Genomic DNA, 13,741 nt, shown 5'->3' with positions numbered 1-13,741 from the left:
GAGAAACTAAAAATTTGGCTACAACTTTTTCCAAGGTTGCAATGAAAAGCTTAATTTTACACACACACACACACGCACACAGATTAATTAGTTCTCCATCATTACCCATCTTATCACGTGGTTTCAGTCATAATGCAGATCAAATCATGTTCTCTGAAATGTAACAACAATACAGAAATTTCCTGATAACCTGATTATTCTTTATGCTGGTACCAACATCATGAAAAGCAGTGACCTGCAGGTGGATGTGTGTCTAGAATTTTCATCTCAACACCGGGGAATATAAAAAGACCACATCAATATCCTTGTTCAAACTGGTACTTAGCTCAAGTTGTTGTCAAATTATCTCACAAATATGAAATAGAGTTACTTCCGAGGAGGCTTATCGCCTGTTTTCTTTGAGATGCGGTCAGATGGGATGGGGAGGGAAAGAGGGAAGGAAAGAGAAGCAGAAGAGAGAGAAAGCGTTTCCTCCTTTGGATTTCAACCCGGATAATCATTTGTAAAAATCAGTGTTGGGATGTTGGAAGAAGTATGGTTCTTGTAGTTCAGGAAAAATAAAATTGGTGAACTGACCTTGGCTGATAACCGATAGCAGGCATTTGTTGGGTGCCTGCTGCGTGCCAGGTACTGTTCTGGATGCTTAACATATTTAACTCATGTAATCTGTACCGCAACCCTCTGAGGCAGCTACTATTATTACACCCATTTTACAGATGAAGAAACTGAGGCAGAGTTAGGTTAAGGAACTTACCCATGGCCACATACCAAGAAAGCGGAGGACCCAGGATTCAATCCCGATTGATCAGGACACCAATAAAAAAGGAGAATGGTTTGGGGCAGAGTGTGAGGCTTCAGGTGGGCCTCAGTTGAGGGGACAGTACTAAGGAAGGCAGAGGCAACAACTTCCTGCAGATGAGAATACTGCGTTTAAGAGACAGGGAGGAGGGGAACCTGACCAGGGCGGGCTGTATTGGGGAGCAGTGGGAAATAAGATAGTCTACATTCAATAGGATGGGGCCACACCATGTAGTTTATGAATAAAGTGTCTGTCCTCATGTTTGTCTGTTTCTGACTTGTTTGGAACATCATTAAATATGGTTTCACGGTTAACCCTGCGGTTTGTATTTTGAAAATTGCACAGCAGCCAAAACATCTAAGTAAATGCACAACTGTTCAGACACGTCTTTGAGTGCAGGTTGAAGAGGGGAGGAGGCAAGGTTTAGAGGCTGAGCTGTCCACATTGGGGCCCCGTGCAGACGAGAGTTCAGCCAGAGGATGGCACCGAGGGCTCAGTCTTTCTGGCCGTACCCTCCAGAATCAGGAGAGCCAAGGGGAAATGTCTCTGAGCCACGCTGCGATTTTAACCGCGACTCAGTGAGTTTCTGGAAACAGGCCGTCAATTTCTGGCAAACGAACACTTCTAGCCAGATCTTGCTGGTAAATGTCTTTTTATTCCTGCTCTGCAGCTGGTCAGAAAGGGTCAGGGGGATAATTTTTGGATGAGAACACAGATCCTGCAGCAAAACCAGTTTACACCCAACAAGCTACATTCTCATTTCCTTTGCTTGATGCTGGGGTCCTTTCAGAATTTTAAACAAATCTTTGATTTTTACATTGTTACAACAGTAGAAAGGCAAATTAATTGCAAAGACGCTGGCATTTAACAACTCAACAAAAGGACATGACATTTGTTCTATAAAAAACAAGCTGCATTTTCCTCTTAAATGGCAGAGCATATATAAGATATCCTTCAATGCCCAGAGAATTTTATTTTAAATTATTTTTCTAGTTTCATTGAGAAATATTTCACAGGAATTTTCTCTTTTATGTAACTCCTATTTAAGTAGTCAATATCTATACCTAGACAAAGAAGGGAAAATAATAAGGCTGACCCGACATGAATAGTTCGCAATCCTGGCTGCTCACAGGAATCACCCAGGAGCTTGGAAAAAACCACTGACGCCTGGGTCCCATCCCCAGAGATTCTGACTTAATTTTTTCTGAGCGGGACTTGAACATCAGCATTTCTAAAGCTACCTTGTGATTTAATGTGTAGTCATGGTTGAGGACCACTGCCCTCCATGCTGTGAGTGGGTCCTAAACCCATGGCTTCAGCCAGGAAAACGCCATTTATAATTTCAAAGGGAAAATCGACTGTCTTACATTTTTCCAGAGGCAGCATATTCTGGGGAAGAAAAGATTGAACATGAAGTGAAGAGAAGCAGGTTCTGACTGTGGGTTTGTAGCTTAAGTTTTCCGGATCTAAATTTCCTTATTAGGAAAATGATAGCATTCAATTAGAAGATTTGTAAAACTCTCTCCAACTTTGACATTCTCCGATTCTAGGTCTATGGTTCTTAACCCTGTTAAAAAATACGGATGCCCTGGCCCCACCTCCAGATATTTAAATCTGATCGGTCTGGGGTAAGGCTGTGCATCAGTAGTTTCAAAAGCTCGCCAGGGGATTCTAAGGTGGAGCCAGAATTGAAGATCACTCTTATGTTGTCTGTTGAACCAAAGTCTTTTCAGACAGAAGTTGAGATTTGCACATGAGTGTGCACAAGTGCTTGTGTGTGTGTGCGTAGTGTGCCTGTACATAAATGTGCTTGGGTGTAATGCCAGCTGAGAGAGTGGTGGGAATTCACACTCAGCCTTCTATTAATTCAGGAACATAGAAGTGATGCAAACACATATGTCCATGCTGTCTTAATTAGTCCCTGCTGGTTGTTCTGTTCACACAGTGGAGGAGGGAGGCCAAATGTCTGGGATTCCAGCCCATTTTAATTCTCTGTTGGCTTCCTAGGAATGAAAACAACAGGTAATAACAACACCACCCAACCCTTGCACACTGCTTTACGGGTCGTCTAGCACTTTATATATATGATATCAGTTTCTCCTCACAAAACTGAGACTAATTTTCTCCATTTTAGAGACAGAAAAACCTGAGATTCAGGAGAAATGGTTTTGTCCAAGAACACACAACTAAAAATTAGTGGATGCCAATATTCTAACCCAAACCTTTTGATTTCAAATCCCTCTTTCCTTTATTTACTCTACTCCACGCATCCACATTGACCCTACAGCACAAACCCTGGGTGACCAGGCACGGGTGTGTGGTGGGAGGGGAGCACACACTACCTCTCTGGGGACTAGAAGCGAAGAGAATGAGGCGAATACTGCTGATTTTTTCTTTACATCCCATGGAAGGTCAAATCAAAGAGCAGATGTGTTGCCTTTGCACGAAGGCAGTTAACCTTGGTTAGAGGAAGAGATGCTGGGCGCAGACCAGGTGTGAAATCAAGGTCAAGAGAAGAGATTCCGAGCAAGTTACTTAGCTGTTGCCTTGATCCTGAACAATACAACCTCCTTATTCCAGACTTTTTTCCTTCTTTTTTAAGTCAGTGATACCATAACTAAAAAGATAATCTTCAAAGTAGCCAGATAGAAAGAGCAAAAGGCCAAAATATAAAGATTCTATAGAATACAACTAAGCTATCAGGTTTGACCTACAGGCTTGGTAACCACCTTGAAGAGTCAACATGTTCTCAAAGTTCTCAGGTCTTAAACTATGGTTTGAGCACCAACTCCAAAAAAATCAACCATCAAGGGCATAGTGTGGTTCTTTGTTGCATTCATTCAGGCACTTCTAAAAGAGATTGTTGCTGACGTTTTCATCTATCTATGCGATAGATTCTAAATTCAGACTGATTTGCAAAGAAACAAAGCAGTGGAGGAAAATTCCAGGGAGCCAGATATTATAGCATTTCCTGGGGGCAAAACAAGTTTACAAAAAAACGAAGAAGCAAAGTGAAGTTTTTAACGTCGTTAGCATTCAGCACATGAGTGAAGAGCTTGTGCCAAAGTACCATAATAGAGTTTAATCTAATTTGCCCTTTAGGATATATATTAAAATTTCAGTGCAAGCCATATGGAGAGGTTTGCAAAACTGTACACTGAAAGGTAGGCAGTGTACCTTATTCTCAAATGATTATAATGCTCGCCACTTAGAGGGCTAAAATGGTAACAAGATCACCAATTTGCATAAGATATATTTAACACTGAACATTTCCAACTCCTGAATAGAACTAAATTAGTCTATTGAGGCTGGCTCATGAAAATCATTCTAGAACTACAAAACAATTCTGAGGTTTTAGTCATAATAATACTTAGAGCTTCCATAAGAAGGATTTGAAAACTTCAAATTAAAATATAATGAATAGGTCTAAGCTTCTTCACTAAACACTTGAAAATTAAGACTTACTAGAATGCCATGAAGGCCTGGTTTTATCCCTTCCTTCAACAACTCTCTCTCCCCACATTTTTCGATTTCAAAGGAATCCCTGTGTACAAAAAGGCAAGAGGAAATACAGAGAGTTTGAGGATCAAGTTGTTTATTATGAATGTCTATTCAGTAAGCTAGATGCCATTTAATAAGCGTGAAATAAATGAGGCCATTTTAATAATAACTGGGCTATCCATTTCACGTGTCTGATATTTTGAACCAGTGTTGGCTATTGTGTGGACATCTAGAGGTCAGATAAGTTTAGAAAAATATTCATAAAAGATTTGAACTTCTTTTCGCCTAGTTAATGTAACTTACCTTGGAAGGTAGTCAGTGGCCTGAGTTTTTGAGTCAGACAACTCATTTGGATCCCAGCTCTGCCACTCACCAGCTGCCCATTTGTAAAATGAGGATGACAATGCCCATCTCACTCGATGTATGTGGGGATTAAATTGAGCCAATGCATATAAAACTGCATGTACAGTGCCTTACATAAGAGAAATGCTGGATAAATATTGTTTTTCACTTTTCTTCAATTTTATTCTAAGTTGTAATGATTTAGGCAGAAATTCAGTTCCTCTGTCATCATGACAGAGCATTTCTTTTAGCTGGTATAGATTTCAGTCAAGGGTGTTTAAAATAGTTTGCATTCACGCGTTCTCACTTTCTTTAAAAACAGGTCTGTATTAATTCATCACATGGTATTTCTTTAGTTCTTATTCATAATAGTTGGTCTTCTGGGTAACCTTGAATTCTATAGGAATATTTCTATTAATGAAAAGGATTCATTCTAACAAAATATTTGATGTCAGGAATTTTGTGAGCAGAGGCAGAAACAGTAAACAAACAGAAGACGGTTTCCCTTTTCATTCCCCAAACTCGGTCATGGATTCTGTCCTCCTCTCTGGGTTAGATGACATCTGACTTTAGCCAGGATGGGAAGACCCCGTCATGTCTCTTGGGGCAGTTCACTCCTCCGAGGCATAGCATCTACCCATGATCTTGATGACCAGGTATGAGGAGCCCCAGGGATGGTGCCTACCCCTCTGAAAGAACCAGCCCTGAGCCTTCCAACCTGGTTACTCATTTCCTGTGTCTGATATCTTGAACTTGTATTGGCTAATTGGGTGGACATCTAGAACTCTCTCTGACAGCACCATTTCTTTTAACTGGAGGGAGCCAAAACAGTGATGAGGAGGCCAAGTTGGACCAGTCAGACAATTCTCAGGCAGGGGAGTGGTCTCACAGTGAGCACTCCGTGACCACCATGAAAAGCTTGCTTATACCCAAATATACATTATTTTTTATGTTGAAAATTAGAAACAGAGAAACATGCTAGTGGGGGTGAAGGAAAGCTGTGTCACTCACCTGCCCAGGTTGTTCACAGGCTGTCTGGTACCTGGCCTGCTGGCACAGTTCTTTGACCCTCTCATATTTGGGCAGGTGATTTGATTGCTGGATATTCTTACTGGAGTCTTCCTTCTTACGGAGAAATTTCCTTTGACAGTAAGGGAAAAATTTCTTACGTGAGAGGTAATCTGAACTACATTCCCTGCGACCTGCCTGTTCTCTTTTCCTTCCCTGTCACATGACCCCCACATTCTTCAAACAGCAAGAAATAGATGTGAGGGCTCTGTCCACGGGAGCTCAACATTTGATGAGTCCTTTGTGAAAATTACAAGCGGGGTACCACAAAGATGAGAGGTCAGGATAGGAAGAATCATTTCCCCCAAAAGCATTAATTTCAAAACTTCGGGCATAAATGTTTAGCTTTGCAGGCTCAAAGGTCTTTTAGTGAGAAAGCAATTATATAAATGCTTTTCTGTCTTGCAATGTGCGTATGGAGAAAAACAAAGACAATAAACATTGTGACTCAAAACGGAAAACCCAGAAGTGATGACGGAAATAAGTCTCATATATTTATATATTTAAAACTAGGAAAGGCACATAAAAAAAGTAGAAAGATGCCAGGCAGGACTTGGGAAGCAGGGTTGAAAGTCAACTGACTGGTCCGATTAGGCCAAGGCTGAGAAATGCAACAGCAAACCCACAGCCGTGTAAGGGCTTTGGTCCCACCTTATGAGAATTTATTCTTCACAATTCTGATGCAACAATCACTACTCTGCCGGCCAGGGAAGAGTGAGTAGCCAACCATTCGATCTTGTGACTAGGCTTACGAAATCTGCATGCTTAGTAAACCAAAATAAGGGGGGAAAATGCTCAGCAGGGAGAGCTGCCCACTAGGACTGGTTCCCAGAAGCACCCCAGGAACCAATAATTACCCTCTTTCCACGAGGAATGTATCACGCCAAATTTTGGCCTTCTTGTTTGTTCGAAACCTGAAAGCAAAATAATAATATTTACTGTTGGCATCTGGACGTTTTTCCAAACGGATCTGTGCTAACAGTTTATTTAAAGAAACACCTCTCACTTCCCACAGACCACGGCTGCCTCTCCATCAATACGCTATTCACAAGCAGCCGAGAAATTCTCAGCCCATGTTGATCCTCATGGGCACAGCTTATTTTGCCTCCACTTCTTTTGGTGGCTGGCTGGCTCTGGAAGCCAGTGTGCTCGGGGCGGGCTGAGGGAAAGAAAATGGACGCACCTGTTACCTGGCCTTTCCGGGTCCAGAAGTTTGAGGACAGACTTGCCGTCCACATCGGGAGGTGTGTCAAGCCCAGCGATATCCAGGATGGTAGGGGCCAGGTCGATGTTTAGAACGATCTGTGGGACTCTGCAAAGGTATAGATGGTTACATCCCAGACCACACACCAATGGAGGGCGGCACGTAGGGCCGAGTTCTCTGCACTATGACTCATTGGGCTTCAATCTTTCTCCCCACTTCATCTCATCTCCTGAGGATGGGGAGTTGCTTTTGGCCAGGGCGGCTGAGTGGTCAGCAGCAGTATCTCAGAGCAAGATGAACTCTCACAAGGGTTGGGCTGGAGAGAGGCCTGTGCCCCTGAGCTCTGGTCACGCTGTCAGACAAGTTGTGGTCCGATACATGGTTTTTGTAGAATAGATACTTTTGTCTAAAACCTGATAGTTCATAACTCCTCTGTTAAACTAGGGCTTTAAAATCAACCTTCTCAGAGGCACATGGGTGAGATTCAGAATGTCTGGGTTCTGGGCCCCAACGCTGCTACTTCCAGAATTGGGGACTCTTGAGAGAGGCACTTACACTGTCTGTCGAGCTTCTTCACTCTTAACTCAGGGGTCCAGTTAGATGCTCTTTACGGGCCATTCCAGCTTTTGAATTCTACTTGCACTCTTTTCTTTCACTCTTTCCATGACTGTTTCATGTACACAATCTCATTTTATACAAAACATTCTGTTGTGATTGGCAGGGCATATGAAACCCATTTTATGATGGGAGAATAGAGATGCAAAGGGATGCAGTGACTTGCCTAAGGTGACAGAAATAGAACTCCAGTCCTTTAGGCTTCTTTTCTTTCAAAAGAAAATCATGCTTTTCAAATTCACTTTTCTTTAAAAAAATTTTTTTTAGTAATAATTAAAGGAAAAAAACTACGAAGAGAATGGCACTGGTTGTTTCTTAAAAAAGACAATGTATCTCTGATTCAAAGAAGGTGAGGACGTGGCCCCGAAGATCACATTCTGTGTCTGTGTACACAGGCTCATGTGACATGAATTTTGGTCAATGTGAGAGAATTAATCATTGATACAGTTATTTTTCCTTTCTCTTTAAATGGTATACTTTAGTTCATTCAACATGTGGTGAGGGGGGAGGCCAAGGTTTTCATCTTCTAAATTACCAACCTACATACATCCTTTTTTGTTTTGGATGAAAGGAAACCAGACACTGAGATTGGTAATCGAATTATCTCAGACATACATGAGCCACAACAGCTGAGTGTTGCAAACAGAGGAATACGTACATCGATCCTGGTTCCACACTTGGACCACGAATAAAGAAAGGCACACGGATGTCAAAGTCATATGGCATGGATTTCCCCTTGACCAGTCCGAACTGCCCAATATGGTAACCGTGGTCGGCCGTATAAATGATGTAAGTGTTTTCCAGCTCCCTCGTTTCCACGAGCATATTATACAGCTGAAACGGCACAGAGACAAGTCAGAAGCAATCGTGATGGCATACGATGATGAATGTAGCTGTAATTTCCCCCAAATCTTTTTTCCATTATTCTTAAAAGGCAAGAGTTTCTTTAAAAAGACCAACAAACATGAACACTATCTACAGTTTCAAATTGCTTACAATCCTGGAGGGAAAAAGCCTAATGATACAGTTGTAATGTAACTTTCCTGAATCTGGCACATTCTACTTAAAGATCTTGTTTGCCTATTTGGAAAAAAAAAAAAAAGCCCCATAAAACAAACTCCACCACCAAACTTTCAGGTTTTACTTTGAAAAATCCATTCTTAAAGCAAATTTTAACATCATCACTCTTACATCTAGTTATCAAGGTTTAAAAACAGGCTGCTTCTAAGCCTGATCCAGCTAGATCCAGCCTTTAGGCATGTCTTGTTTGGCTTATGTTACGTTTCAAAATTCAGGAGATTTCAAATAAAATTTTTGTATTTCCGGCTTCTTTTAAAAGGTCAGAAGACCTGATGATACTGGATCTACATTTCTGCATGGCAAAAATTAGTTGGAACTCAGCAGTTGCTCCTTGCTTTAGATGGGGAACTTTTAATTTCAAGTTCACCACAATCCCCACCATTCCCTATTGTATTATACAGAAACTGCTTTACATTATTTGCTTAATTCCCAAAGAAGGTATTTGTGATTATAGCCCTTGATTTATGTTGTTTAGATTTTTATTTCTTCTTTGCTACTGGCTCCACAAGAACCAAATCTGGAGAGGTAGATGGAAGGGGGACGATACGAGGGAGAAATGATAAAGTCACTGAACATGTACACACTCTTAAAATGAAAAGCAAAACAAAACAACAACAGAAAAACAGGATTGGAAAGAATGGGTCTACGCATGTGAAGTGGACCCAAAACCTGTGACCGGGGCAAGTTCGCGTGCTTACCCTTTCCACAGAATCATCCACCGACATCAATGTCTGAAGCCTTTTGCGGTGTAGAACATTTGTAAATTCCATGTGGATGGGCAGCATGGGTCCCGTGTACTGCATAATCCAGTGTTTATCCATATTTGGTGCATAGTTATAACTAGGAGTTCTGAAAATATCCAGAAAGGAATCTTATTATATATTTTTCAGTCGTTTAGAGGAATATCTCAAGTTAAAGACTGTGAAATGCATAATCATTTAAGAAAGATAATTTAGACACTGCTAAAGTATTTTTCTCTCCCACGTATCTTCTCTCTGTGTTTGTAAGAAGATCTGAAGTCTTCACCACCCCAAACAACACACATCCTCTGAAGGTATATGGATTCAAACTTAGAAAACGAAGATTGGCAGCTAAAAATGTAATTAGTGCAAGTTCATTTGGGTTCATTGAATAAAATGTGTAAAAATACACCAAGATGATTATGGTTATGTTACAAATCTACAGATAAAACTCTGTAGCGTAGAAGGGAATGTTCTCATGGTGATATTAACTCATAAACTTTTATTGCTAATTAGGCTATTAAATATAGTCACAAATATGTGGAATGATGATGAATCTTAATTTCAACATTTTTTCTCTTGAATTTATTAGAGTTTTTTTTATTGATCCCTTACATATCTAGTCTCTATGAGTTTTTCTCATTCCTAACCTTGTACATAGACACCATTAATTTACTTGGATTTGCTGGAATTATAACCAACTCTACTTCTGCAATATACATGTTTACCAATAAAGCTGTTCATATTATAGACAAATCAATATAGGTGCAAGGCATAATTTGTGCTCACCACAAGGAAGTGGGTGCTAGTGTTCATGGACAGGTCGATTCAAGCCTATATTTAATCCACTGCAGAGATCCAAGTGGTGTCCCATACATTCCATTGGGAACCCACAAAATGTGTCACCTTCCTTTGAAGTCTTACCTAACTCCCTCAGACATTAGATGCTGCCACCTCAAGCTTCCGAAACACACAATTATGCTAGAGCAATTCTCACACTGAGGATGGCTTGTTTATATTGGACCTTTCCAGCAGACTATAATGGACTTGAATGTTCTCCTTAGATGTTATTAAGCCTACAGAGGTTGTTTAATATTAAAAACTTAATGAGTATGTGCTGTATGTCAGGTATTGTGCTAAGTTTTTTATATATGTTAACTCATTTAATTATCTCAGCTGTTCTGGGACAGAGGTGTATCATTCTCCTTTTACAGCTGAGAAAAGGGAGGGCTAGCAAAGGGAAATCACGTCCTCAGATCAACAAAGTCAGCAGGTGGGAGAATCAGGACTCGATTTCAAACCCATTAGCTTTAATAAAATGAAAGAAAAGTGAAGTGATGGGGTTTCCTATCCCTGAGATTGCTTTTCATGTGAACCATAACTTTGCAAATAGCCAGTCTCACAGAACACGCCACATTCTACATTGACTGAGAAATCTGATAAACAGTCTGTTCTGGGGACGGTCCCATCAGTGAAAGACCATGGATAATGATGACAGAAGGTGCCCCCATGCCACCATTTATATTACAAAAACTAGACAAACAATCAGTCACTGTGAGCCCAGAGAATCCTGGAGCCTTGACCTTACACACCACCTGTCCCACTGAGGTGCAAATTTTCAGTGGGGTAAACCTGGAGTTTTGGAGATACATGATTGTATACTGGGGCATTTCCATGCACACCAAGCCAAATAAATGCCACCTGTTACTATAAAATTTTTTCTTCCAATGGATTTGCAGAACCTCTCTTTTGATAGTTGAAAATGCTATTTTGGGACCATTGGCTTCCTGGCACGAAAAGTTACCCTGATGATCCATGTGGATGCTGGTTAACTAGCAAAAGTGCAAGAGCACAAATGCCAATATAACACTGAACTACACATCTATCTGTCTATCTACCTATCTATCCAATCTGTCTACCTTCTATCTATACAGGTATCTAAATCTATATATCTATATCTATCACTTAAAAGTGCCTAGAAGAGAGGAAGCACATGAGTTTCCTACATGAGCCAATAAACAAATACATTCCATATAAGTACCTGTGAAAACATCCTGTAGCATTAAAAGACAAACAAGCTCTCCAGGTATCACCTGCAATTCTTTTTTTTTTTTTGGTGAGGAAGATGGGCCCTGAGCTAACATCTGTTGCCAATCTCCCTCTTTTTGCTTCAGGGAGATTGTCCCTGAGCTAACATTGGTGACAATCTTCCTCAATTTTGCATGTGGGATGCTGCCAGAGTGTTGCTTGATGAACAGTGTGCAGGTCTGCGCCTGAGACACGAACCCGTGAACCTAGGCTGCTGAAGCAGTGTGTGTGAACTTAACCACTACACCACTGGGTTGGCCCCTGCAATTCTTTTTAAGAGAAACTTTCAATATAAACTTTCTTCTTCTTACCAAGAAGAAGACTCATGAACCAAATGGTCCTATTTTTTGGCCTGAAAGCGTTCCTCATATCTCAAAGTGAACCACGGGCTGAATCAGACTCTCGTATCTCAGGAACTTGTGCAGTAGGAAAGGACTTAAGCCTGTGTTTCTTATCCTTCAGGCAGCATGTTGAGTTACAAACAGGATTAGATTAAGAGGCTGAAGAGGAGGAGAGAGGCGGCTTCTAAATCCCATTGGAAAGGGGTTTTCACCCGTGGGGGTAGTTTGAGGTCAGAGAAATATAGGAAGTTGGTGGTGAAAGTCCCTTAGCCATTTACTGATACCTGCCCTGAGAAAGAATACGGCTATAAAAGATCACACAGGGTTGCTTTATAACACCCAAACATCCTCCTCTTATTGCCTTTGATGTCGGTTCACCTTAATTTTAAAATAAATCTATCTGGTTGACTTGTTTAAAACCACAAAACCTCAACACAAATAAAAATTGCAATAGGGAACCAAAATGCAGGGTCAGCGTGGACGAATCACATCCTCCGCTGGTTACCTTGATGTGCTTGGCACAGCTCCACCTCGCTTTGAGGAACAGAGGAGGTTGCAGCAAATTACAAGTCTCAAATTGGACTCCCGGATTTACAGAATGACATATGCGAAATTTGGCTTGTATTAAAAGGGAGAGTTCAGGTCTGTTGTCAAAGCCGTCTCCCCAGGCCCCCTTTGCAAAAAATTTCTCGATGTGGGAGATGACCCCTGCTCTGGGGATGAAATCCCAGGTGGCGTCTCAGCAGGAGGCGTGGAGGGGGGTATGCATTTGCCTTTTAAAGGAAGACAGGCTGCCACTGCTTCCCACAGAACAGCAGCTGTTCAGGGTCCTGCAGGTGGAAGGTCGAGGGTCGCTGGAATTGACAACATTGTTGAAAAGTGATCTTTTGCCAAAGACCTGTGGTCGCCTCCTGCTGGGGTCTGCCGAATTCCTGGAAGATGCAGCCTTCTGTCCCCCTGTGATAATTAAGGCTTCTTCCCTAGCTAAGAATTGACTTACAGTTATTCAAACAGGGCTGGAGCTGTTGGCTGGAACAGAAGCCATTGAAAGAAGCAGGCAGCTGTTTTAGGGAAAAGTGGAAAACCACATATCCCATTGTTCCAGAATGTTTTGGAATCAGACCCGAATTTTCATCCCAGACCTGTTCCTTACTAGCGTGTCATCTTGGGCAATTTTTTCCCTTAAGCCTCTGTTTCCTCATCTATATAATGGGAATAACAACTTCAAGGAGTTCTTGGGAGAGTTGAAAGAGATTTCAGCGACTCCGGAGAACAAATCCTGGGGCCACGCATACGCATACTTACAGGTAGCTGGGAAAGACTTTATCATTTAATAGCTCAGGTGATTGCTGTGGCGACCCTGAGGGGTAGGTAGGGCATCTTATTCCCACTTTACAAAGGACACAGTAAAGTGTGGAGGTGGCTCCTTCCATGACATCACATTGACCAGAGTCCTGAACCACAGTGGGCAAGAAGCACCTCAGAATCCCAGTCACTGGAAGAATTGATCCATATATTTCTTTCTATCAAAAGGAAGTCCGGAAATTCTCAGCCTTCATCCCGATTTAAAACACTAGCCACTTCCGCTCCCCATTCAGATGCCTCCAACCAGCGGCTGAGAGTCTCCTTTGTTGCAAACACGGAATACAGTCTGACACTCCCAGGCACACTGGAGGCATCAGTGAAAAGGTAGAGGACGCTGGCGATTTGCTTTCAAACTGAGAGGCCAAAGGACCAAATTGTCGTTTTGAGTTTCTGTTGCTTTCTTAAAAAAAAAACAAAACCCAAAACAAAAATCTGTGTCAGTTACAAATTCACGTGCCTGGTCTGTAAGGCTTTCTGTTTTCTGTTCAAATACATGTTTTGCCCAGAACTTGCACTCCAGACCTTCTTCTATCAAGAAAATACACCTGTGACCCTCAATAGACTATTCCTAAATCTAAAAGGGTCCACCTCTCCCGGG

At 41.5% G+C, this 13,741-nt stretch overlaps 1 protein-coding gene across 4 annotated transcripts in view; it reads right to left on the bottom strand.

Moving 5' to 3' along the window:
* SULF1 (sulfatase 1) overlaps positions 1-13,741 on the bottom strand; it is a 176,750-nt gene that overhangs the window by 37,082 nt on the left and 125,927 nt on the right. For all 4 annotated transcript variants that reach the window (XM_046642716.1, XM_046642717.1, XM_046642718.1 and 1 more), the window contains 5 exons: positions 9,308-9,458; positions 8,188-8,363; positions 6,894-7,022; positions 6,568-6,624; positions 5,654-5,783 (listed from right to left, as the gene is read on the bottom strand). In XM_046642716.1, coding sequence (XP_046498672.1) covers positions 5,654-5,783; positions 6,568-6,624; positions 6,894-7,022; positions 8,188-8,363; positions 9,308-9,458 — 643 coding nt within the window. The remainder of the gene's footprint in view (positions 1-5,653; positions 5,784-6,567; positions 6,625-6,893; positions 7,023-8,187; positions 8,364-9,307; positions 9,459-13,741) is intronic.

This window comes from Equus quagga, chromosome 16, assembly GCF_021613505.1.
Source record: "Equus quagga isolate Etosha38 chromosome 16, UCLA_HA_Equagga_1.0, whole genome shotgun sequence".
Lineage (NCBI taxonomy): Eukaryota > Metazoa > Chordata > Mammalia > Perissodactyla > Equidae > Equus > Equus quagga.
Note: the sequence above shows the minus strand (reverse complement) of the source record. Positions and strands in the feature narration are given on the sequence as shown.